Source organism: Pholcus phalangioides, unplaced genomic scaffold, assembly GCF_987345545.1.
Source record: "Pholcus phalangioides strain wild (caught in Gottingen) unplaced genomic scaffold, Ppha-v1.0 ptg000015l_1, whole genome shotgun sequence".
In the NCBI taxonomy this organism is placed as follows: Eukaryota; Metazoa; Arthropoda; class Arachnida; order Araneae; family Pholcidae; genus Pholcus; species Pholcus phalangioides.
This window is the reverse complement of record NW_028301608.1, coordinates 82,848,264-82,872,859: the sequence shown is the minus strand read 5'-3', so window position 1 is coordinate 82,872,859 and position 24,596 is coordinate 82,848,264. Positions and strand designations below refer to the sequence as shown.

Sequence of the window (24,596 nt, the reverse complement as noted above, 5' to 3'; positions counted from 1 at the left end):
TGCCAATTTTTCCCAGCAAGCAGCGGTGTTGCCAATTTCAATGTTCTCTTTTCAAGTCCTCCAAACACCAAGGCCGGTTTAATCCCGTCGTAGCGAATTTTTGAGGGGGGAAAAAATCTCGCTTTAATGTTTCTGAAATTTTTATTTTTTTCTGCTACGTAATTAACGGGTTCCGGTTAAGAGTAATTTTTACGCGAATAAGAAAATCTTTTTGTGAAATTTAAGAAGTTTTTTTTTTTTCTAAAAAGAACTCTGTCCGTTTGCCATTGATGAGAGAGAGAAAGTTCTGAAGAGACACGTTCATTGACTTAGGCCTAACCCATCTCTGCTGCTCCTCGCAATCTGCTGCGTGTGCCAACGTGGTGCGGGTTCCCCTTCTTTTTTTTTCCATTTTATTCTTTGATTCGGGAAGGTGTTGGAACTCAATGTGTTCAATTTAAAACAAACTTTTTGATGACTCAGCTGCTGAGCCGAATAGGCTAATTTATTTAGGATTTGTTTTTTTTTTTTGATATTTAATTTAGGTGTTTTTTTTGAGGTGTTTTATATATATATATATATAAAAGGACTGCTGTTTTTTGAATTATGTCTTCGACGGGTTACAATTTGGAGGAGTCCAGTGCGGACCGGAATGTAGAAATATGGAAAATTAAGAAGTTAATCAAAAGCTTGGAAGCCGCTAGAGGGTGAGTTGATCCTGGATGATTTATTTTAGCTTTTCTTAATTCCGTTGTGTATTGAAGGCTCATTCCTCTCGATCCCCTACCCCCCCGCACATCGAGGATGGCGTATTACATATGGTTTCGCAATTCAGGTTGGAATTCCATATGGAATCGGTGGTTCTCTAGCCACACTACTAGATCCAGTATTTCCCTAAGTAAGAATGGAATTCCCAAGCTGGGGGCGATGGGATGGTCCAGGGGTGCGATAGAAGCTGTGGGTTTAGTATATATTCGGTAGTAAATTGCGATATTGGCTTCAAAGAAAGGAATGGGTTTAGTATAGGATCCTATGGGTTGTTTTGAGTTGGGGGGGGGGGGGGACAAAAATTTTACAAACTATGCACCAGATCTATGCTCCAGATCGATGGCTCTCAAACTGTAGTTTGTGTTGATGAGAGAATTACAGAAATGAAAAATTAGATTTGAATGATAATAAATTTTTGAACATGAACAGAAGTAGCCTGTATCAAACCAATATAATAAGCATAGGCTTAAACATTTATTAAACATGTATGTATGCGACGTGACGTATAATATATTAAAATTCTGTCTACATGATTAATATATCGTGAAACGTCGATATATCGATACTTGGCAAACTAAGAAAAGATGTATTCGTTGAGTATTGGGGGTGCTGGAGAGTCTTTTTCGGTGTGCGAGATGAAAAAAAAAATGAAAACTGGTTGACTGATTATTCATCGAAATTGAAATAATAAAAATTTGAATTTTTCAATTCCTAAAAATGTTGCTTTTAAATTTGATACTGTCGTGAACATGCGGCAGTCGAGTGGTAGGAACACAATTTATAGTTTTTGTAGCTGGAAGCCATAAGCGAAGAACTATTCAATGAAATTGGTTTTTCTAAATCTCAAAGAAATGTTAAAATATAGTGCTTTTTTAGTTTTATTTTTGAGTTTAAAAAAAAAGGCAAAATTAAATATTAGCCATAGCTGAAAAGGCACTAAACAATAAGTAGAAAAATTAGAAATTAATTATTGGATGATTAATGTAATCAATTACAGAAAACAGCCTGAATTTTCTAACAGATGAAAAAGTATTATCCAAGGGGTTGCAGGAATATAAGTCGCATTGACTGGGAGTGTGGGAATCGAAGAAAGGTTGGGAACCACTGTCTTGGGGATTATCATATCCAGAGGCAGAAGTATAATGTTGGACATTTCGGAACAGCTATAGTATAGTCCCTTTTTGGTGATGTATTGTTAATTTTTCTTGTAAATGTTAACAAAATTAGTAATTTTTTTTAATGTGAAATATAATTCAGTTTTCATTGACTGAAACATTTTAAAATATAATTTTTGGCGCAATTGCCTCAATGGTAACTTTTAGTTGGAGAATATGCACTTGGTCATAATGAGGGGTTTTAAAAGTTTGGTTATAAAGATTTTAGAAACCTTAAAAGATTATTTTGAAATTAGATAATTTTTCAGAAATTAGTCAAATCCTGTTTTAACGAATACCGCTATAGCGAAAATCTTGTTTTAACGAACACTTTTCAAATAAGTTTACATAGGAACACACACCCCCAAATAAGTTTACATAGGAACACACACCCCCAAATAAGTTTACATAGGAACAATGCTAGGTAGCGTGGAATTCCTTTATAATGAAATTTAGATACAACGAAGTGATTCCTTCTGTCTCTTGGCATTCGTTATAAAGGGATTCGACTGTAGTTCAAAGCAAAGTATAAAACTGAAGTTGATTGGTAAAGAAAGCTATTCTTATGATCACCTTCATCGTAAGAAGATAGAGTTGTTTTTATCAATCAACATACATACACTCAAATTTTGTATCACTCATTTTTTGTGCAATTCCGCCATAATGGTTTCATTTTTTGCTTTTCAAGTTTAATATTGTGTGTTACAAATTTCAATATTCTGGTCAAGAAGATGGGGAGGGAGACAGGGCCAGGAGAATATTCTCTGGCAGGACTATTATAAATAAAAAGTAATTATATTATTTTCGATAAGAATATTCCCCAGTAATTTGTAATAGTAATCCGAAGAATATTATAAATAACTAGAGAATATTTTCATTGAGCATAATAAGAATATTCTTTAGTTATTTATAATAATCCTTCTAGAGAATATTCTCAAGAATTTTACATCTCTAGAATAATACTATGGCTGTTAAAATAAAGAAAATGACAATAAATGGACGAGAAAAACACTAACAAACTTCTTAGACTAAATATTATTATAAAGAATAAAAAAACTCAAATGCTATCAGACGCGATTAATTTAATTTAAAAGCCACACTATACAAAAGCCTATTATCACTTGTGACCTTTAGAGGGTGAAGTCATTTTCAGACGATTACCAACAATAAAAAAGGAAATACCAACCCTAGAAGTCTGAAGCCTGGTGTTTTTTTTAAGAGCATGCTTTGTTTTGCTCTGTGTAAGCACTGATTGCAGGGTTTAAGCTAGATAAAAAAAATTTCTTTCACTAAAAAGCAAAAATAGGGAGAAAAGCTTTAGCAAAATGCTAATGTAATGATTGATGATTGGATGTCTACTCGTTTCGTACCTCCTGTATTATTTTTGCGAAAGTGGCTACCACTTTCGCATTCTAAGATTTTCTTTCACATTTTGTGAAGATGCAACCGTAGCTTAAACCCTGACTGATTGACTGAAAAGTATACATTTCAGGATCCTGATCAATGAAAATTATAAACACTCAAACGACAAATTTTAAAAGCTACTTACTTTGGGGTCACTGTTGCAATTTATTTCTTTCAATAATACACCTACAAATTAAATCGCGATCCATGAAAAAATTGCCTGATGGAAGTTTGTTTTTAATGCCCAAAGCAGAATGTTTTGCATTGTTCTACAACGAACCCTTAACTGACTGGAAATTTTCTGGGTAAACATTCCCATACAAAGTGTTTTTTTACACTTTCCTTAAAATTCTTCCAGATTGTTCTGCAGTAGCACTGATTGTTCTGTTGCATACATTTGTTCATAGATTTTGGAATATTTTGCTTTGGGGGTATAGCATATTCTTTATACGCAGGAAACTGTAAATTGAATGTATAGATTCATTTCACAGTAATTGTTCTCTCATGTAATTTTTTTGTATTACAGGAATGGAACTAGCATGATATCTTTAATAATTCCGCCAAAAGATCAAATATCTAGAGTGTCAAAAATGTTAGCGGACGAGTTTGGCACTGCTTCCAATATCAAAAGTCGAGTCAATAGGCTCTCGGTCTTAGGTGCTATTACATCTGTACAGCATAGATTAAAATTATATACAAAAGGTAAGTGAAATATGTGTTAGTATTTCCATAACAGTGTGTTATGGAAATAAATGCATATTGTAGGCTATATATACAGTAATGAATGATCTGTGTATGTGTACCTAGTTAAATATTGTCTACATGTCATGTAGACAATGTGATAGGATAAAAAAAGTAATTAAAACAGTGTTTTCCGAAAAAAATTTCGGAGCTGAGTAGTTCGAAGTTTCTGGGTAGGAGCTTATGTATATAACATGATACTGTAGTTATAAAAATTTCTTCAGGTATCTTAAAGCAGTGTTTCTCAACCTGTGGTCTGTGGAGAGACTATAATTTTATTCCAATGGAATGAAATATTATTTAATTGTGAAACTGATACTAGTAATATCCTGTTGAGTCCAAATGTAAAACAATTCCCTTATACTGACCTAGGTGTGAGTGACCATATTTCATTGAGGAAAAATACGGGATAGCACTAATTGCCAACAAAAAATACAATTCTCAGTAAAATTGCTAGTTATTGCTGAAACTACTGAAATTAAGGGTTATTGTAAATCTCAGTGAAAAAAATGTATTTTGCTGAAAAAAAAAGTTAATATTTGCTGATCATGTTTCATCAAGAAAAACTGGATCTTAATAATGGCAAACTACGAACCATTACCAATGGTCACAAAAAAGTGTTGCTATAACTCTTTAAAATCAGCAATTATTGTTAAAATTGCTAAAAAATCACGATGTGGAGGTTAATGAGGGGAGAATACTATAAAGTGAAGTGATTTGTAGTTGAAATGCAGTTTGTGGGGAAAAGAAGTTAAATGTGATAACTATACGAGATGAATTTGTGACTTTTCTTCATGCTTATAGATTTCCTATATGTGTATACAAAATTTTTAGCCAATGAAAATATACAAATCATAGATATGAGAATAATAATGTATAATAAGTCAGTTATCATAACATAGTTTCTAAGTTATGAAAATTACCTACATTAATTTTTTAGTAAAGATAACATTAAAATACTCTTGAAAAAACAGAGCAATTGCATATGAAAAAAGTCAGTACAACTGACCATACAGGAATGCATATGTTGTAAAATATGAATCATATTGCCGCATTGCTCATAGTGATCTGTCAAAATCTTTCAGAGATTGTAATGGTCCTTGAGCACAAAAATGTTAAGAAACACTATCAATTTCAAAGTACTAGCTGGGCAATTATCTAGTACTGTCGGCAGTCTGCCTAGTGAAATAGTTGTGGGAAGAACAGTGTAGGGTCCCTGAAGATAAAGTAGATGTACTAGTTAGTGGTAACTGTTATTGGCCTGGAGATAGATCCTATTAATTTGTCAGCCTGTGTGAAGTCACAGTAAAGTCATTATATTCTGACTTTCCTGGGTTGTTGGAAAACCTGAGGGTGTGGCAGCTTCTAACTCTTATAGGGAATAATTTACATTTGTCTTTCACCAATTTGCTTTGGTAAATTCTGGGTTTTCCCAGTCTTCAGGCTTTTATAATGTTGTATGAAGAACCTTGGGTTACAAAGAACAAAAATTTTAAGTGCTATTCTATAGGATGTTCTATTATTTGATCGGATATAGTGAATCAATTTTTTTGTCCTTGAAGTTTCTCATTATAATTCATATACAAATGAAATAGGACATTTTTTCTGATAAGATCCCTGAAAATTATTGATGCTTTGATATTGATAGTAGTGAATGTAGCTAGGTGTATGTGTTTCCTGCATTGGGGTCTAAAATTCTATGATCAGCATTGATGAATCCTGTTGACATTATCACATTGCATGCTTCGTCATAAACTCTAAAAACCTTAATTGCTGTTTAATCGGATATGCGCATTTAACAAAAATGTTGCCCAGTAAATGTAATTCGTAAAAATATAATATCTTGATCAGGGTTTAAGCTAGATCAAAAATTCCTTTCGCAAAAAAGTAAAAATAGGAAAAAAGTTGTAGCAAAATGCTAAAATGCTAATGATCGATGTCTACTTGTTCATTCTAAGATTTTCTTTTGAATTTCCTCGAAAAAAGTGACCGTAGCTTGAACCTGGATATTGATGTCTCATTTTACTTAAATTAGTGATTATCATGTGAAAAAATAACTGCATAATATATATATTTTTGCTTTGTAGTTCCAGGTAATGGCCTTGTTATTTATTGTGGTACCATTGTTACGGAAGAAGGAAAAGAGAAAAAAGTTAATATTGACTTTGAACCCTTCAAACCAATCAATACCTCCTTATATCTCTGTGACAACAAATTCCACACTGAGGTATGCAAAACTTTCAAATTTCCTTTTCATTTCAACAATTTATATATACACTCATGTCCATAAATTAAGGATAATGCCAGCTCCGCCAAATAAAGGTTCAGAAACAAAACAAACGTTACTTATTCGTAAAGCCCATTTATTAAACTAAAGATAATGAACTAAAACGATGGTGTATGTATGATACCATTCATAAAACCTACGATTTTTGCTCCCTGGAGCAATTGTAAAAAATATCTCCTTTACAAAAACTCGCTTTTACATGGTTGGTATGATGGTTAATACATTGTATGTCTCCCATGCGATGAAATACAGTCCGTACAACGCCTAGGCATGATGAGTATCAAATTATCGATCTGATCTTGGGGAAGATCACTCCACTCAGCAAGCAATGCTCTCAGAAGTTCCGGTACACATGTAGGAGGTGGTTGACGGGCTGCAACTCGTCGGCCAAGCATGTCCCACACATGCTGTATCGGATTCAAGTCAGGTGAGAATGCTGGCCATTCCATATGGGTTATATCCCCAGATTCAAGGCATTCGTTTACGATGTTTGCTCGGTGAGGACGGGCGTTGTCATCCATTCTGCGCCCATGGCACCCCTAAACAAACGTACGTGTCGTTCCAGAATGATGTCCCGATAAATTTGGGCTTTCATGGTTCTGGTTTGAACATGCAGATCTGTTCTGGAACCCAGTGTAATTCCACCCCAAACGAGCAATGCTGCACCACCGTAACGGTGTCGTTCAATGATGTTGTCTTGGTGGTAACGGGTACCTGGCGTTCTCCATATGAAAGTCCAACGTGAATCAGACTGCAAGCTAAACCTGAACTCGTCGGAAAACATCACACAAGCCCACTGTGACGATGTCCACATTGCATGTTCTCTACTCCAGGCTAATCGCTGCCGACAGTGAGTTGCCGTGAGCGGAACACATCTGACAGGCCTGCGAGCATATAGACCAATATCTCCCAAACGTCTGTACACGGTTTGCCTTGAAACTGTTGTACCCGTGGCTGCAGATAGCTGACGAGACAGGTCGGATGCTGTGCTCCGTCTGCTTCTTTTGGCAGTTACTGCCAAATACCGGTCTTCATTCGGCGTTGTAACTCGGGGGGCGACCTGTACTGCAACGTCTACCGACATTTCCGTTATCTTGGAATCGTTGCCAAACCCTAGAGATGACACTTTGGGCAATTCCAAGTTCCTCGGATACTTCCATCTGAGTACGCCCACATTCCAGGCGGCCGATAATTCTACTACGTAAAAAATCATCCACATGCGTCCTCTGTGTCATAACTATTCGCTTATGGCACTGATCGCCTTACAGAACTCTTGTGAACAATTTCACTTCTTTGCCACCATTCCTTATGTACCCTCCTCTTACACTCTCGTCATTGTGACGTACTATCGGCATCATCTGGTGGCTTCCTGAAATTTGCATATCATTCTTGCAGATGTGTGTAATAATTCTACAGGTGAAATTTTTACTTTAGATTTCGATTTCCGTGTGATTTTGAATTATCTTTAATTTATGGACATGAGTGTATTTTAACGTGCATTTTGTGCTGGTATTGCAGGGCTTGACAAATCTCAGGTGCCAGGTTGCCATAGAAACTGAAAAATTGGTATTGACACCTAAATTTTTCTATGTGCGATTTCTAGCTCAGGCAAAAGATGCTTGGCTCCTAGAATATTTGGTTGGTGCCTAGATTTTTTCTCAATTGATCAAGTCCTGCTCTATTAGTAAATAAGCAGTTTATGAAGCTGGTTGAGAGCAAAAGCTTTTCCCTCCCATTTTGTGCAAGACGCTATGCCGATCATACCACCTCACAGTAATAGCATGCGTCTCAGGTGTATTTTATTTGTCCTCATTTCAATCATTACATAATGTTTATAATGTGTATGTGTGCTCATTTAACTCCCTTCTTATGTCTGTCTGGGACTGACATATATGATTAACCATAAGTTGTCTTGGAGCTGATTAGTACCCAACCTGTAATTGTTACAGAACGGAAAAGTCAGAATTGCTTTAGTTAGAAACTAGCTTCTTTAATTAATTTTTTTTCTGGTTTGAAGGAACAATTGGTTTTATTTATGCAGGAAAAATGTGATTTGTGCATTTTCTATGAATATTTAGTATGGTAGCCATGGCATCATATCCCCCATTTGTTATAAATAAACTAAACTAATTGAGAGTTTATAAATGAAATTTATTTTCTATAGGCATTATCTGCTCTATTAGCTGATGATAATAAATTTGGTTTCATTGTCATGGATGGTAATGGAGCTCTTTTTGGCACTTTACAAGGGAACACGCGAGAAGTCCTCCATAAATTCACTGTTGATTTGCCCAAAAAGCATGGTGAGTCAAATAATGGTTCTGGTTAAAGTTACCAGTATTTTATTGCATTTTTTAGTATTCTGTCAGTTATCATCTTTTCAATTTAATGAATGTATGCTTTGTATATTGATGGCAAAAAAATTCTTTGTAATCAAAACTCTTTTGAGTGATACCAATTGCCACCACGAAAAAGCTTGTATTTTTGTAGTAGATAAATGAATTGGGTCTCGGTCATTTTGTAATCAGCTGTAAAGTGTAAGTTCCGGTCTAGTTATTTTGGCAGAATTCATGGAATGACTTTTTTCCCCAGTGAAATGAAATTGATTAATCACCTTAATAATTGGTTGAGAACATACATGCTCAACCCATGGCCTATGCTTTTTAAAAAAGATGAGCACCCATTCTTTACAATAGCCTAATGTAGTGATGGGTAAATTTTTTTTTAGGAGTGGGCCAAAAAAAAAAATTTTAGTGAGCTAGACATATATCAGACATATTCGGACACTGATTCACTTTTTGGGTTTATCAGCTGGTTTGAACAAGTTATTTTGCTATCTAAATTTTTTCAGAAACGTTAAAATTTTTCCCCTCTTGAAAAACACACAAAACATTTTAGGAAAATGACATGGGTAGTGTAAATATTTAAATGCCATTTTTCCCAAGTTTTTGAAATTTGCACTCGTGTTTCTGGCGTAAAGGAGATGATTTGTGCTCTATTTTTTGCATATGTAAAGGTTTTCAAATCAATTTGTTTCAATTCTCACAACTACATTTTCTATGTGCAAAAAAGGAACACCTTCCTTGAATGAATTTTTTTTAAAACAAATAAAAAATTTCTATACTATTCTTTTGAAATCTGTGGTGGGCTGGATAGAACCTCTAATCAGGCCGCAGTATGCCCATTGCTAGTCTGATGTATTAGTTTTATTTTTTATTCAGAATCTTGACTCATTTGCAAAATCGAACTCGGTGAGAATGCTGATTGAATTTTTCTTTCTGTATAGTTTCCTGTATAAGTATGTGTTCATAACCTGAATGCTTGTTCATTTTTGTTAAACTTACTGTTTATTCTTATTCTGTTCTCTTCAGGTCGTGGTGGTCAGTCTGCCTTGCGTTTTGCCAGGTTAAGAATGGAGAAACGACACAATTATGTTAGAAAAGTAGCAGAAGTTGCTACGCAGCTGTTCATTACAAATGACAAGCCAAATATTGCTGGCCTTATTTTAGCTGGATCTGCTGATTTCAAGACTGAACTCAGCCAGTCTGACATGTTTGACCCAGTAAGTAATTTTTTGTTATGATAATCATAAATAACATTAGTTTTGAAATGCTTATACAGTGCAACCTTGATAACTCGATGAGGAGATAACTTGACATTTATTATTCCTGTGGTTGGCACAATATTAAATTCCATAGGGGAAAACCATATGAGGAGCTTATATGTTTCCTAACTCGACACATGATAACCACATCCCACTTAAATAGACTACGACTTATAGTATGTCATCACAACTCATTTTCAGAAATCACCCATGTGTTGATCAGTTCAAGAAATTTGACAGTCTCTTGTGTTTCAAATAGTGTTTTATTGATTCTCCCATTTGTTGGCATGTGTCAAAGATTCTCCCCCACACATTTGGGTAGGGCTACTTCCTGTTATTTCTCAGGAACACGAAAACTCAACCCGTGCACTACAAAAGCCACAGATGCTGATATCTGAAATTTTTTAACAACAGATGGTCAAAGCTTGACCGAAATGTTCTAAGTGAGATGGGGAAGTTATTTCTGACAATTCCACTGCTCATTCATGAATAAAATATTCCGGCAGTCAAAATGTGCTTTTTCTATCTAATTCAGGATTATTCTCAATACAAAAATTTTTCATAGAAAATTACAGATAAAAACACATATTATGAATTTGTAGATGAAATTTTTAGAACTACTCAAAAAATATACAGGCATATATACATATATAAACAATTTTTAAAAATTGTTGAAGGTGAAATGAAATAAAACCTTACTAATTAGACATCTGTTGAAGTTGACATGGTTTTTTTTGCCCCTTGCAATGTCGAGTTATTGAGGTACCATTGTATGTAGGTACACTGAATGTAATGGGATTAAATGACACTAAAAGTAAAAAAATTCTATAAAATAATTATGAAATTAGCTTTTAACTTAATGTTTTGCTAAATTATTAGCTAGATTTATCTTGATCTTCGCATAAAATTGAGGAAAGAGTATTTAGGATTTTTAATAAATTCCTTGAATTAGTTTTATTAATTTAAAAGTGCAATGTGTATCTCTGTCAGAATTACATCAGTTCTTATGTTTTTCTTTTCTATTGTTTGTTTGCTTGTCATTGAATTATTTTTTCTTTTTGAAAGCGTCTTCAAGCTAAGGTTTTAAAATTAGTTGATGTTTCCTATGGTGGAGAGAATGGGTTCAACCAAGCCATTGAGCTTTCTGCAGAGGTTCTATCAAATGTCAAATTTATCCAAGAAAAAAAATTGATTGGTAGGCTTTCTTTTTATATAATAAAATTTTCGATATTGCATTTTTAGAAATGAAGTTCATTAGTCTAGTTTTGTATAGCTAAGCATGCATACTTCACACACTAAAGAGCATCAGATATTAGGAATAGCATAACATCTGTTTACCAGTATCCAAAGCTGGGAGTTTTGATTAGAGGGGTTCAACCATTCTGCTGAGCTTGATATAAGAGATGGTTGCCATTCATGGGCCATAAACTGATGTACTAATGATATCTTGGCTAACGAAGATTTGTTTCAGAATAATGCTCATTAGCCAAAATATTTTGTTTTGTTCCAGGTTCTACTTAAAATTTAAAGAACTTTTTTTTCAAAACACTGAACGAAACACTATAAAGACAAACTGAGTGAAGGCTAAAATGAACAGCTTCAAAATTGGGTAAATGAGCATCTACAGAAAGATGAGAGATATTGAAGATATTTTTATTTTACGTTATGAACACGATCAACATCAGCTTTAGTCAACTAGAACCAGTTTAACGCACACCAACTCCAGTCATATCCTCACACTGCAATCTCCAACCAATGAAGATGGGTAAGAAATGAAAGCGCCATCTATTGGTGGTCGCCCCAGGCTTGTGGGTAAAAAACCTGTTTTGATGTTCTTCCAGATTAAATCCACGGACCCTGACGGTAACCTTCATGGTAGAAGACGTGCGTCTTACCACTGTGTACCGCTCTGAGACTGCCTACTAAAGCTGGTGTTGACATAACCCAGTTGAGTTCACAAGTGTCCCCATTTATTGGGTCAGCTCATTTCTCTAATACATGCAGATAGAAAAGATAGGCTCCTGGAATGTCTAAACTGTTGAGTTTGATGCTGAGAGTCTTGGACTGAAGGAAAACGCCCTCTGAAAAGTTTTTTTTTTTTTTTAGTGCATATTCTATTGGCTGATTTTTATTTGATGTGGAATGGTTCAAAAAATTTCAGAAGAAGTGGAGGTACTTCATGAAAAAGATTTTGAGGTAGACACGAGGTAATTCTCTGATAATTGGCACAAACATTCAGCTTAGGACACGGTGTGTTGATATGCATCCATATCAACAAAAATGTTCTTTAGCCGAATCTGCATTCGTTAGTCGAGGAAAAATCACTGAAAAATATCTTTATTAGCGAAAAAATTCATACGCGGAAGCAATTGTTAGCCGAGGTATATCACTGCACTTGTATCATGATCTGCACCAATACATTTATTAGGAGCATCTTTTATACGCTGGAGATTGTGCATTCCTGCTTTTGAGCTGCTGTGTGGTGACTGAGCTTAGTTTTTTCTACGATTTCTCATCATTGTGTTGCAAATATTTATTAGCTTCTCTTGAAAGACTAACCTGTAAAATTACTACTAAAATGTAAAAATTTGAGATTGACAGCGAAACTTGTGTGAATAATTAGTTCAATTTCTTCCCCCCATAGAGTGCTAGTCACAGAAGGGTTAATTAAGAATTTTCAAATTTTTTATTTAACGAATTATCTTTCAAATTGTAATTAATTATTTTTTCTGTATTCATATGATGGGATTTCATTGTGTATCTTATTAAGAAAGAGAAAATTCTATTGTGCGATTGTCAACTGTTTTAATTTTTTGTAATAAAATATGTGTAAAATGTACATAAAACTTATGCAATTGGGAAAATAGTGTTGGTGTTACTCACTTTTGCTTGAATGTGATATCAATGAATATTTGCAAGTTTACTTATTCATTTAATTTATATTATAATTTCCACTTTCTTATATGTGAAACTCATTCAAATATATTTTTAGGACGATACTTTGATGAGATCTCTCAAGACACTGGTAAATATTGCTTTGGTGTGGAAGAAACACTGAAAGCCCTAGAGATGGGATCTGTTGAAATTTTGATTGCGTGGGAGAACTTGGATATTGTTAGATATGTTTTAAAGAACCATACAACTGACGGTATGCATACTTTTTGATTATACAGCCAGACCTACGTATAACGCACAACAAAGTTTCACACATGTGGAAATTATTTTTTAAAGCCCTTTAATTTTTTATTGTTTGTCTGCTACAGTATATTCTTGCTGATCCGGCTGTTTGCCAGTTTGGCCCTCTCCAATAATACTGCATTTTTAGGTGGGGTTTCTACGAGCATAGAAGAGGAAAATATGCTATAGCATGATTATGTTTAAAAGTGTATATTATTCAAATGGACTTAACTAAGTTCTAGTAATCTAGCAATTTCAATAATCTGGCACACCCTGGTTTGATACGTGATGGATTAGCAAGATTCTACTGTGTATTTCAGTCACTTATAGTGAATAATTTGGTGAAGCACATTTGCAACAAAATTTCTAACAGGCTTTCAGTTAATTTGTAATATATTTATTAAATTTTTCATCCTATTTACAAATGTAATGGCTTGATAGCCACTTGATAATTCTTTCTCCCCCCCCCCCCCAAAATAGATTCTGAAGCATAGTTTTGGCTCTGTTGAACTGATCATAAGTCTCTTGGGGTTGTTTTATAGTTGTTGCAAAATCCATTTTGCTTCATGCTTTTTGCATCTCTTTAAATCCTATCTTACTTGCAAGAAACCTTGCTTCACAAAATAGATAAGGGTTTTTTCCTCCTGAAATCTGAAATAGTGTATATTTATTACATGCCAAGACTTGAATGGCAGTTGTGATGTCATTGTGCATGAGAAGTCTAAGCTCAAAGCTAAATCCTTTGCTTTAAAAAACAAGCTTTATTAACTGAACTCGGTTAAAATGGCTTGAAGTAATTCATGAATGAATTTCATTTCATTTGAATAAATTCATGTACTGTAGAGTTGGTGAATGGATTTTGTCTACAGTTTTGAGTTTGACCGCAGATTTGAAGATAAATTTATGAAAGAAAAGATATACCATACTCATATTTTCGGTTGTGTACGATTTTTATAAAATTATTGTATTTAAATGTTCTGTTTCAACATTTATTAGGGAATATGTGGGAATGCCCAAAATTTTATCTCTCTACACAAGATGGAGTTTTTTTTAAATTTTTTCTCTTGTGGGAGAGGGGGGGGGGGTATGTTGAAGTGTGTATGTTGACAATGTGGAAGTTTACCTGAAAATTCCCCTGCATATTTTATGCACCTTTTAATACAGTAAATGTTTTGTTTTATTAAAATAAGTGTCTTCATTGATGGTATTGACCAAGAGTATCCCGCATTTAAATTGTTTAATCTCAGTCTAGCATATTCATCTTTTAAAATTTCAGTCTAGTGCAAATATAACTAAGTTCACGAATAATGAACTTTTTAAGTTCATTTTAACTTTGCTAATACAGTTGGACCCCACCGATAACAATTACTCCTATATTGATGTTCAATAGATCTTTACATAAATATAAAAAAATAAAAACTGAGAAGGAGATCATTATGATCTGCTATGGTTTATTAATCTGAATTTACATGTGCTATGATTTAAACAAATTTACTGATTTTAAAACATTTTCTTATTTATTTCAGAGGAGAAAGTTCTTCATCTGACGCCAGAACAAGAGAAGGATAAGACACATTTTACGGATAAAGAAGTTAGTCGACTATTAAAAAAACTTCTATTCCTTGTATTCTTCAGTTATGTCTTTTGCCATTTTTTATATTAATTTTATTTATTATGTATAATTTCACTCATGATCTTATGCCAATGGTAGATAGACACTAGGTAGTGATGAATGTAAATATATGTATGTTTATTTTTTGTTCTGAAGTGGAGCTCACGTGTAATAACACAGTCCACTGAACTGAATAATGAAAAGAAATTATATCATCCAGTATTTTTATGAATATTTTTTTTTCACTCATTTAAATCTTCTGAAATATAAGGTTGTTTGTTGGAAATAAAATTTAACAAATGCTATTTGTTTTTGTAACATTGAAGCTATACAACGGCATCAAACATAATTGAGTGGATTTTTAAGCTTCAGTTCCCATTTGTTTCTGATAGTAGATTTAGGCATCGGCTATATCCTCCTTTTTTGGATAATTATTGTCCAAATGCAACTTCTTTCCTGGATTTGTTTCAGAAACTATGGATTCATTTACAAATTGTGTTTCCAGTAAATTAAGCTTTATTTTAACAATGCTGAACACAAGTTTTACTTATTCTATTACTAATTCACACTTTTTTTCTTTTTAATCAATTCCTTGTTTATGTGACCTTCATATTAGCTTTGCAATCAACACAGTAAAAATCTCTTGAACATAATGGAGCTGTGGTGATTGTTCTATCAAAAGCAGAATTTGTCTACTCTGCTTTGACTCTCCATTACAATATTTTCACAGCTATATCCAAAGATGTAATGGCATTAACTAATAAGGTTCCCAAAGTGACGTCTTGAAATGTTTTGATAAAGTTACCACTGATTCTATTCATTTAAATATTCACAAAGTATAAAAAAATTCGGTGGAATTATTGTAGGTCACTCAAAAAATGTAAATATTAATATTTATTGAACATCAATAGAGGCCAAGAATAAATTTAAAAATCTTGCAACCCGAGAGTATTACTGACGTCATTCAAACAACACATGATCAGGTAGACACCAGCTATAGATGGGTGTAGCAGCTATAGTTAGAACACCTCTACTATAGATGGTATTGATCAGGTACAGCATAGACAGGAAAAAAAAAAGAAAACAATTAGTTTCTAGAACAGAGAAACTGGAGAAAAAAGGAAGTGAAAAAAGTTTTTTATAGATAATCAAGAGAAAAATGCAAGGAGCGATAAGTAGCCAACTGTTATCATTTTAAATTATTTTTTGTGGTTTTACTAATTGTATTCTGCCACTAATTTTTGTTTTATCTTTCTGGGTGAGATGAATGCACTTAAATTTTTTCATAATTTTCTGAGAGCACCTTGTGTGGGATCGTTTCCTTGTAAGCTGGATTGCATTTCAAGGTGACCATATAACATCGAAATTTCAGATGCCAGGTCACTGAGATGAATAAAAAATTGGCATTACCACCTAAAATTTTCTTTCTAGTTACTAAATTTCAGGCTGAGAGCAGTGTAAAATGTTTGGTCACCATGTCCTGAAAAAGTCGAAAGAATCTTTTTGGACCTTTTTCTTTGGGTAGAAATATTTTTGGCATGCCTAAAAATGTTTTCTGGCAACTAATTTTTTTTTGTGTGATTTGTCCAGCCATGCCATATAATCCGGAAAATAAATGGCTTGTGTATTAATGGGGATAGTATATCTCGAGGGAAGTTTTTAATGTAATGGATGAGACATCATTCCATCTTCCAATTCATTCCTGTGTTTCACTTTTTGTACAAATAAGGGGATCAAATTTGAATATGACAAACTGGAACTTCTAGCCTGTTGCCATTAATTCCTGCTTAATTTTGTGTACTTACAACCAGTAATATGGCCAAATTTTATTCCTTTGTTTTTTTAAGGGGGGCAGTTCAAAAATCAGTCAGGATACTTAGACTGGCCCAATTGAATGGGGATGTCTGGTCACTGTGCCATTGAATGATTCTTATTTGTTTTTCTGCTTGTTTTTTTTTTTTTGGCCCTCCTTCAAAATGATTTGCTGTTAATGTGATATTTGCTGTTTGTGTAATTTTCAATCTTAGCTGTAATTTTTAGCAATTATGTAGCAGAAATAAGTTTTATATTTTATTAAATGATAAACCTAATATGATGGTAAAAGTTACATATTATAGCTTGTCTTTTTTCAATTGTAGACTGGTGTAGAACTTGAACTTGTTGATTCAGTGCCTCTGTTGGAGTGGTTGGCAAATAACTACAAAAATTTTGGTGAGCAACAAAATTGACTTTTGTGGTTTTTTTTTGTTGAATTGCTTTTCATTTTAAACCATTTCAACTGTGAAAATTTCTTTTCCTTTTGTGAATTAGTAGTTTTAATTATTGTATTTAGTGTGTCAGTTCTTTATATACTATATGGGTGAAATCTAGCTAACTTTACAATAGTATATTTTAGGTAAATTCATGGCTTGACACATCCCAAGCACCGGATTATGACTAGAAATTTGGTATTGGCTTCTAAAAAATCTGATTGCTAAATAAGAATCTAAAGAAGACACAAAATTTTGATTTCGTAATAATGCATTTTCCAACATGAATGGAAAAAAGAAATTAAGTCATGAAAAGTTAAACATTATTAGGACTAAAATCATCAGATTTAGTGTCCCGTAATGACACCACCTGATGATGACAACCGCTGGGGTTGAGGTTTCGTTATAAAGGAATTCCAAATTTTTAACGTCTTTAACAGATTTTCAGTCTCTTGTTTTGCTTCCAAGTTTTCTATTATTAATTTTCTACTATTCATTCTCTTGATATGCCATTTACTTTTACGCCATTCACCGGCATGTTTATTGTTCAATAGGAAATTGTTTCCTGTTGCACATTAATTAAAATTACTTTGTATAGACTGTGGTTTGAAAGGTATTTGATGTAAGATTCCAGCAAGGCTTATTTAGGTAGACAAGCAGAGGTCAACAAAAATTTTCTTTGGGTATATGGTAGGCACTTTGATAATAAAAATAATAAGGTAACAAGCTAGCATCCCTCACAGCTACAGTGGAAATTTTTATCACATATTATCATATTCATCATTTGTCATTATCATATTCTGCATACCAGGGCTAATTGTATTAGGATCTACAGCTTATTACTGATTCCAAAACAGTCAGTTCCAGAGGACGGCAATCGCCCCTTCCAAGATCTAAATATTATGCAGGGGTGGGAACTCTGCGCCAATTGCGCCGCACTGCGCCAAAACTAATATCTTGCGCCATCCTGCTCCAATAGCGTATTTTCGCATTTTTCTGCGCCAAATAGCGAATTTTGCTTCAGTATGCCCGGAATTTCGGAAAGGACGCCAAAAAATTTTTGTTCCTGCTAGCCTCGAAACGTTTTTTTACAAGAAGAGCGTGTTTTATTCCACTATACTTAAACTATCGGCCCCGATCGGGCTTTCCATCGCGAAACCCAGATATTGTCCGTGATCGTGGAACTGAAGATGGTTTGCAATGCCTTTCATCTTTAAAGTGCAAATTCGAGTGTTTCCGTTAAAAAAAAAAAGTCGTCACTGGAAGCAGCAGAAATTACTGTAGTCGATTGTGATTGTGTTAAATCCCGATGTTTCGTGAAAAAAATTTTCATTCCGGGAGTAAAAAGCGCATGTCCGCCGAATTACGAATGTTAGTTTAGAAACTTTGCCGAATAACGAGCGTTAAATCGCCAATGTTGCGAATAACGAACGTTAAATCGCCAATGTTGCCGAATAACGAGCATTAAATCGTCAATATCGCCAAATAACGAGCGTTAAATCGCCAATCTCGCCAGATAATGAGTGCTGAATCGCCAAACATTGAGTTGATTCTTCCGAAATTCTCTCCCATTTTGCAACAATTTCTTTCCAAGTATAAAAAACTTATAAAATTTTTTTAGCTCATTTGAAGTGCTGCTGTTCAAGGCAGCAAATAGTGTCGTCAGTAAGAAAAAATCATCTTAAATAGACGGGTGCAAAAAATTTTATGACAGCCGCTCTTTCAAACAAGGTGTCAAAAGCCTAAAACACCAAAAACAAAAATCAAGCTGACGAAAAGATGTTTGATAATAAAAGACACTGCAGTTTTATTTTGAAAAGGGTTGAGGGTTAACGAAAATATTCTTGTTAATTTCACTGCTCCAATTTATAAATATCTGCTCCAAATCCCATATTTTGCTGCTCCAAATCCTGAATTTGCTGCTCCAAAACTGCTCCGAATCCTGAATTTTGCTGCTCCAAAGCTGCTCCGAAATGGACTTAGTCACTTCCCACCCCTGTATTATGAGAAAAATTGGCTGTATCATAAAATACGAGATCTATAACAAACCTATGAAATAAATCGTCCTGGATCTGTCCTTTTTTTTTAACGGTCATCCCACGCAGGCTACATTGCTTTGAGATAGAGCAGTTATACTGACAGCTATAATGGCTTCCACATCTAGGAATGTGGTTGGCCTAGGTCATTATTTTCTATGCACACCTGGGTCACAATTTTTCACGGGTCCCTTTATTAAAATAATATATAATAGCAACTGTGCAATCATGAAGCAAGGGCAGGGTGCAGATTGCACCCTCTGCAATTGTGAAGGGCTTGAGACAAGATTCTCACCTGTGCAAGCCATCATTTTGGTGACAATCTGGCATATTAGCCGCATGAGTAAAATTATCTGGGGGAAACTCAGATTTGTATATGCCATGAGTAATATGATGAGAAAAAACATAGGCAGTTTAGTCATTAAAGCTCTTATCCTGGGCTTTATATTCACTTTACTTCATAAACTTACATATATTTATTGTATGCTATTTGAGTTGTGTTCTAGCTAGATGAAATGAAATTACAATGGTTACTGAAAATTATTCCATCTAATAGGGTCATTATAGGGTCAAATTGAAATTTACGGAAAAAATTTTCATTCTTGATTTGGGGAAGATAGATGGCAACACTTGAACACATAACAAGCGCAACACTTACACGAATTATCTTTTTGTTCCTTTGAAACCAACCATGACCATGGTCTAAGCTAGTGTTTTTCTCAACCTTTCTGAACCCAAGGACCAATAAATTGCTTGAAATAATTCAGACCACTTGCATCCCATATCATGTGACATTTCTGTATTTTTAGTGGTTCTGAATTTTTTATACATTTGTCCTGTGATTTTCAATGATGTTTATTTAAATCTATAATGTTCACTAAAATTGTTAATAAACACCGTATTTATGACAATTTTGGGTATAAATACAAATATTCATCTACCATTCTCAAGTTAAACTGTTTTTCCCCTCAATTTTTCAGCAATTTTAACTACAATCAGGGATTTTGTTGACTTACGGCAATGTTTTTAAAGACAATTGGCAATTTCCCGTATTTTACAGTAATTGGGTCATTTGAACGTTTTTCCGTCAAATTTTTGTTTCCTTCAATTTGTAGCTACCTTTTATTTCTCCACCCTTCATTCCTTTTAGCAGTAGGCCTAATTAGCAAATTTTTAGGTAGTATTTTTGGGCTGCAAATTAGAGATCCCATATTTAGAATCACAATTTCCTGTATCTTCTTTGTGACGAGGTATAATGAACCGAAGTATGAAGGCACAATTTTCATTTGTGAATCCATATGGCTATTACTATAATATGAATTACAACAATTGAATATTTTTTCATCCAGTTAAAATTGAATTATCAAGTCTGCCTGCAGATCACTCATGCCATTGTCGCAGACCATAGGTTGAGAAATTCTTTTCTAGACAAAGGAATTTTAATTAATGCTCATCTGGAAACAGTCTTCCATTGACCACTAAACATCTGGTGAATGACCTAAAAGGAAATGGCATATCAAGAGCATGAAATAGTAGAAAATGAATAATAGAAACTTAGAAGCAAAACAAGACACTGGAAATCTATTAAAAATGCTGGAAAATAAAATACATGGGGCAATCAAATCAGTGAAAAATAGGTAGTAGAAACAGATGTACATGGATTGAATTTTTTTGTGAAAATAGAATCATTCTATTAAATTTCTAATAGTTTAATCATTCAATTTCTAATAGTTTAATCATTCAATTTCTAATAGTTTAATCATTCAATTTCTAATAGTTTAATCATTCAATTTCTAATAGTTTAATCATTCAATTTCTAATAGTTTAATCATTCAATTTCTAATAGTTTAATCATTCAATTTCTAATAGTTTAATCATTCAATTTCTAATAGTTTAATCATTCAATTTCTAATAGTTTAATCATTCAATTTCTAATAGTTTAATCATTCAATTTCTAATAGTTTAATCATTCAATTTCTAATAGTTTAATCATTCAATTTCTAATAGTTTAATCATAATTCAATAGCTTTTATTTATATAGTTTAAGTTAAAAGTAAGTTAAGTCTCTGTAGTTTTTAATCACTATACTTAAATTTCTGAGAATTTCGAATAAATATTCCAAGGAAACATTATCTCAAATTACGTTGAATCAAACTGAGGTAATGATCAAGAGCGAACGCAAAAAAAAAATATTTAAATATATGAAATGGGTAAATTCTGGTAAAAGAAGCAAGATCAAACATTCAAAAATGCTTGAAACTCAAAAGAGAACAAAAGCACACCTTGCATTAGCGGCAAAAACAAGAAAAATAATTACTTTTCTAATGAATGTTTCAAGTCTCCTTTAGTGATTACCAACCAGGTCTACAAGCTAAATCTAAAAACACTCATTTTAAAATTATTTCTAAAATCTGTAATGCCATATGTTAGCTTCTCATTCGCTGATATTGGATATTGTAAAAACTATTTTATTTACTGCCAAAATAAAGTGCTAAAAACTGACAAGTGCTGCTATAAATACAACATTTTTTTGCTTTTACAAAAATTTTTCTTTCTACAAAAATCAAATTTCCATTTTCCACCCCTGCACATGGAAAATACTTAGTCTGGTTGTGAGATTTTTAGTATGGGTACGATTTTAATCGTATTGAATACTTTATAGATTTTTATTGTCTTATTTGCTAAACTTTGATTTTATTTAGGTGCCACACTGGAAATAATCACGGATCGGTCGCAGGAAGGATCACAGTTTGTGAAAGGATTTGGTGGAATTGGGGGTGAGTGTGAAGCAGGAAATAATTTTTAGGAATTGTGTATTATATATTCTCGCATTTGGTACACAGCTAGCTTTAATGTAAATATTGATGCAATGGCTATTTCTTATTGAAATAATTTTTTTCTTCCTTGTTTTGGTTCAGGTATTCTTAGGTACAGAGTAGATTTCCAGAGTTTAGAGCTAACAGATGGCATCGATGACTTTGATCTAGATGACCTGTAAAGTAATTTCTGTATTTGGCTGAAACCTAGAAAACATCTGCGCCTGTTCTCTGGCTGAATAAAAAAAGAATAAGTCCATTTCATTGAAATGATAAATAAAAAAGAAAAGAAAAAAGCACATGCTCATCGGCTTTCTGACCAATATTTTATACAGGACTTGTTTTATTCGAGCGTACAGTGCTTTCAATATTTCACTTCATTGCCTGGGGCTTTTTTGAGGTTTATGCTTACAGATTGGGGATCAGGTTTATCTATAGATGCAAATATTCATAGTTCTGTTACCAAAATTTTCAAAATGATGTATGGGAGAACACATTGAAAAAAAAAATGCCTTTCCAAACCCCTGAACACTTTACTGTTTAGGTTTTTGCATAGTGACATTACTGTCATTAATTTTTTGAGCCATACTGGCTTTTAGTGCCTAATTTTGCTTTCATATGAATATATATATTTAAATATGTATAAAAATAACTCGGATCGAGAGTAAAGAGGGTTGAACCCCCCTTTCCCCCATAAACATACAGCTGAGCTCAACTTATCAAATGATGAGATAAAACGATCTTTTTTGTATCAGGTAATAAAAAAGTAAAAAAAAAAAAAAGAGAGTAATGTTGCTTTCTCCTTATTTTCGAATGTTTGGATATATTATATATGACAGATTTGATTTTCCTTTCATACTATTTTGTAATAAAAATTTTGTGAGCCTTTATAACAAATTTGTTTCATTTGTTATTACTGTCCGTGTAGCTTGTAGAATTCAGTTTCTATTTTTTACCCCTTTAAAGTTTTCCAGTTTGATTGATGTAAACTTAATTTTTAGAGTTCAGGCAAAAATAGTTTGTACTTTCAAAAATTTATTTTGGAAGAATTTATTTTGCATAATGCATGCCCAGCTTCATTTAATCAGTATGATACAAAATCGGTCTTTACCACAATATATTATTTGAAACAGAAAATGTCTGTCTCGAAGAGGAAAAACAAACTATACTTTTTGCACATTTTATAATTAACACAATATCCATGTTGATTTAGCGAAAAAAGTGAAAAGTTCCAAGAGCTCTAAAACTTTTGTCAAAGATTGTGAGAATTTTAGTAGAACTGGAGGTACAGGAACATGTGTTGTATATTTACTGATGTAACCTGCATGTTAGAATACCATCTTTACATCTGAATTTTTTTTTTTAAACTACTGACCCATATACGGTTTTTAAATGTGCATATTACATTTTACCATGAGCTTCAATTTTTACAAAAACTGCGGCTCTTGGGAATGATGATTGATTGGCCAATAGCATTGAAATTATTGGATAATTGTTTTTTCCCCTTTCAATATGAACTTAGTTCTAAGTTCTGCTTTTCTACGTAGGAAACTTTTTGCCAATACAAGTATGCATCTAGATGTGTGATTTACAAACATCAAAATTCAATTTTACTACAAATTACATTGACGGGTGTAAATAATCCTTCGGATTTTAGGTAATTTTTTCAATAGCTATTTTTGTTACCCATCTTTATAAAAAAAAAAAAAATACCTCTTAAAATTGTGGAGAGGGGTGAAATTACTCTTCAAAATTATTTTCTATAACACTGGTGGGAAATAGTTATATCTTGTTTGAAATGGACCTCTGGATAATTAATGAATTGAATTTTTTGCCTCTTTTTGAAGTGTGCTGTTATAACAGGTTTGACTATCAATTTCAGTTGCAAAACAAGTCCTGAACATGTTTTGCAAATGCTAAAATCTCCCAGTTAAAATACTTTCAAGAAAAGCTTGAACTGATGCAAACAATACACAGGAGTGATTGCAATCACTCGAAAACACTTCCTGAAATGAAAGTGATAAGAAAAAAAAAAAGCTTGCGTATCTTCCTCCCCCCTACCCCTTATATTGTGAGACTAATTACCTAATATTTTGCCATTTTTCTCTAAAATTATTCAGCGAGCCACTGAATTAAAAAAACCTTTGCATAAACAAATTTAAAATTACAACAAACATTAGGTATATCTAGTTCCGTGTTCCTTCACCCATACCCCCTACCAGTGTCGCAGTTTTTTCCAACTAAAGCAGAACCACTTAAAAAAAAAAAAACGTCAATGAAGAGATGTATATTTCAAAGTGAGAAAACTAAAAATAATGCCGGAAAAGGAGAAGAGTGAATTTTCCGAAACGTCAGGACGCTTGAAATGAAATCGAAAAAGGAGGACGTCTGTCATTGGCTCTCAAACATTTTCCACCCGTGGCGCCTCTTCTCCTATTCAATGCTTATCCGCGAGCTCCGCCGGCTTCCTAGAGCTGATTAACAAAGAATATTTTCTAAGTCGGTCACTGCTCCGGACAAAAGTTGGAAGGGCGCCGCGGCGCACAGTTTGGGAACCCATGGTGTTGATTAGTTTTTCACAAAATGGACAATATCGCTCCCTGGTGGGCGATGGAATGGTCCGGGGGGGGAGAAAGAAGGTACTGGTTCAACATAGGATCCTATGGGTTCGCTTGAATGGGGGGGGGGGGGCGCGATGGAACAATAAGTTAGGGAAATTATGGTCTATGTGGAAAATCACCGAAAACAAAACTAGCGGAAAAAAACGAG

General features: G+C 33.6%; 1 protein-coding gene across 1 annotated transcript; it reads left to right on the top strand.

Annotated features, from left to right (window-relative positions):
• On the top strand, positions 1-22,724 carry eRF1 (eukaryotic release factor 1). The gene is made up of 12 exons (XM_089244556.1): positions 1-362; positions 525-686; positions 3,832-4,007; positions 6,134-6,273; positions 8,498-8,636; positions 9,705-9,895; positions 11,003-11,132; positions 12,930-13,085; positions 14,641-14,705; positions 16,865-16,937; positions 21,714-21,788; positions 21,930-22,724. Exons 2-12 carry the CDS (start codon positions 586-588, stop codon positions 22,007-22,009), a joined length of 1,326 nt encoding a protein of 441 aa, XP_089100682.1. The 5' UTR covers positions 1-362; positions 525-585; the 3' UTR covers positions 22,010-22,724.
• Positions 22,725-24,596: the final 1,872 nt, after the last annotated feature.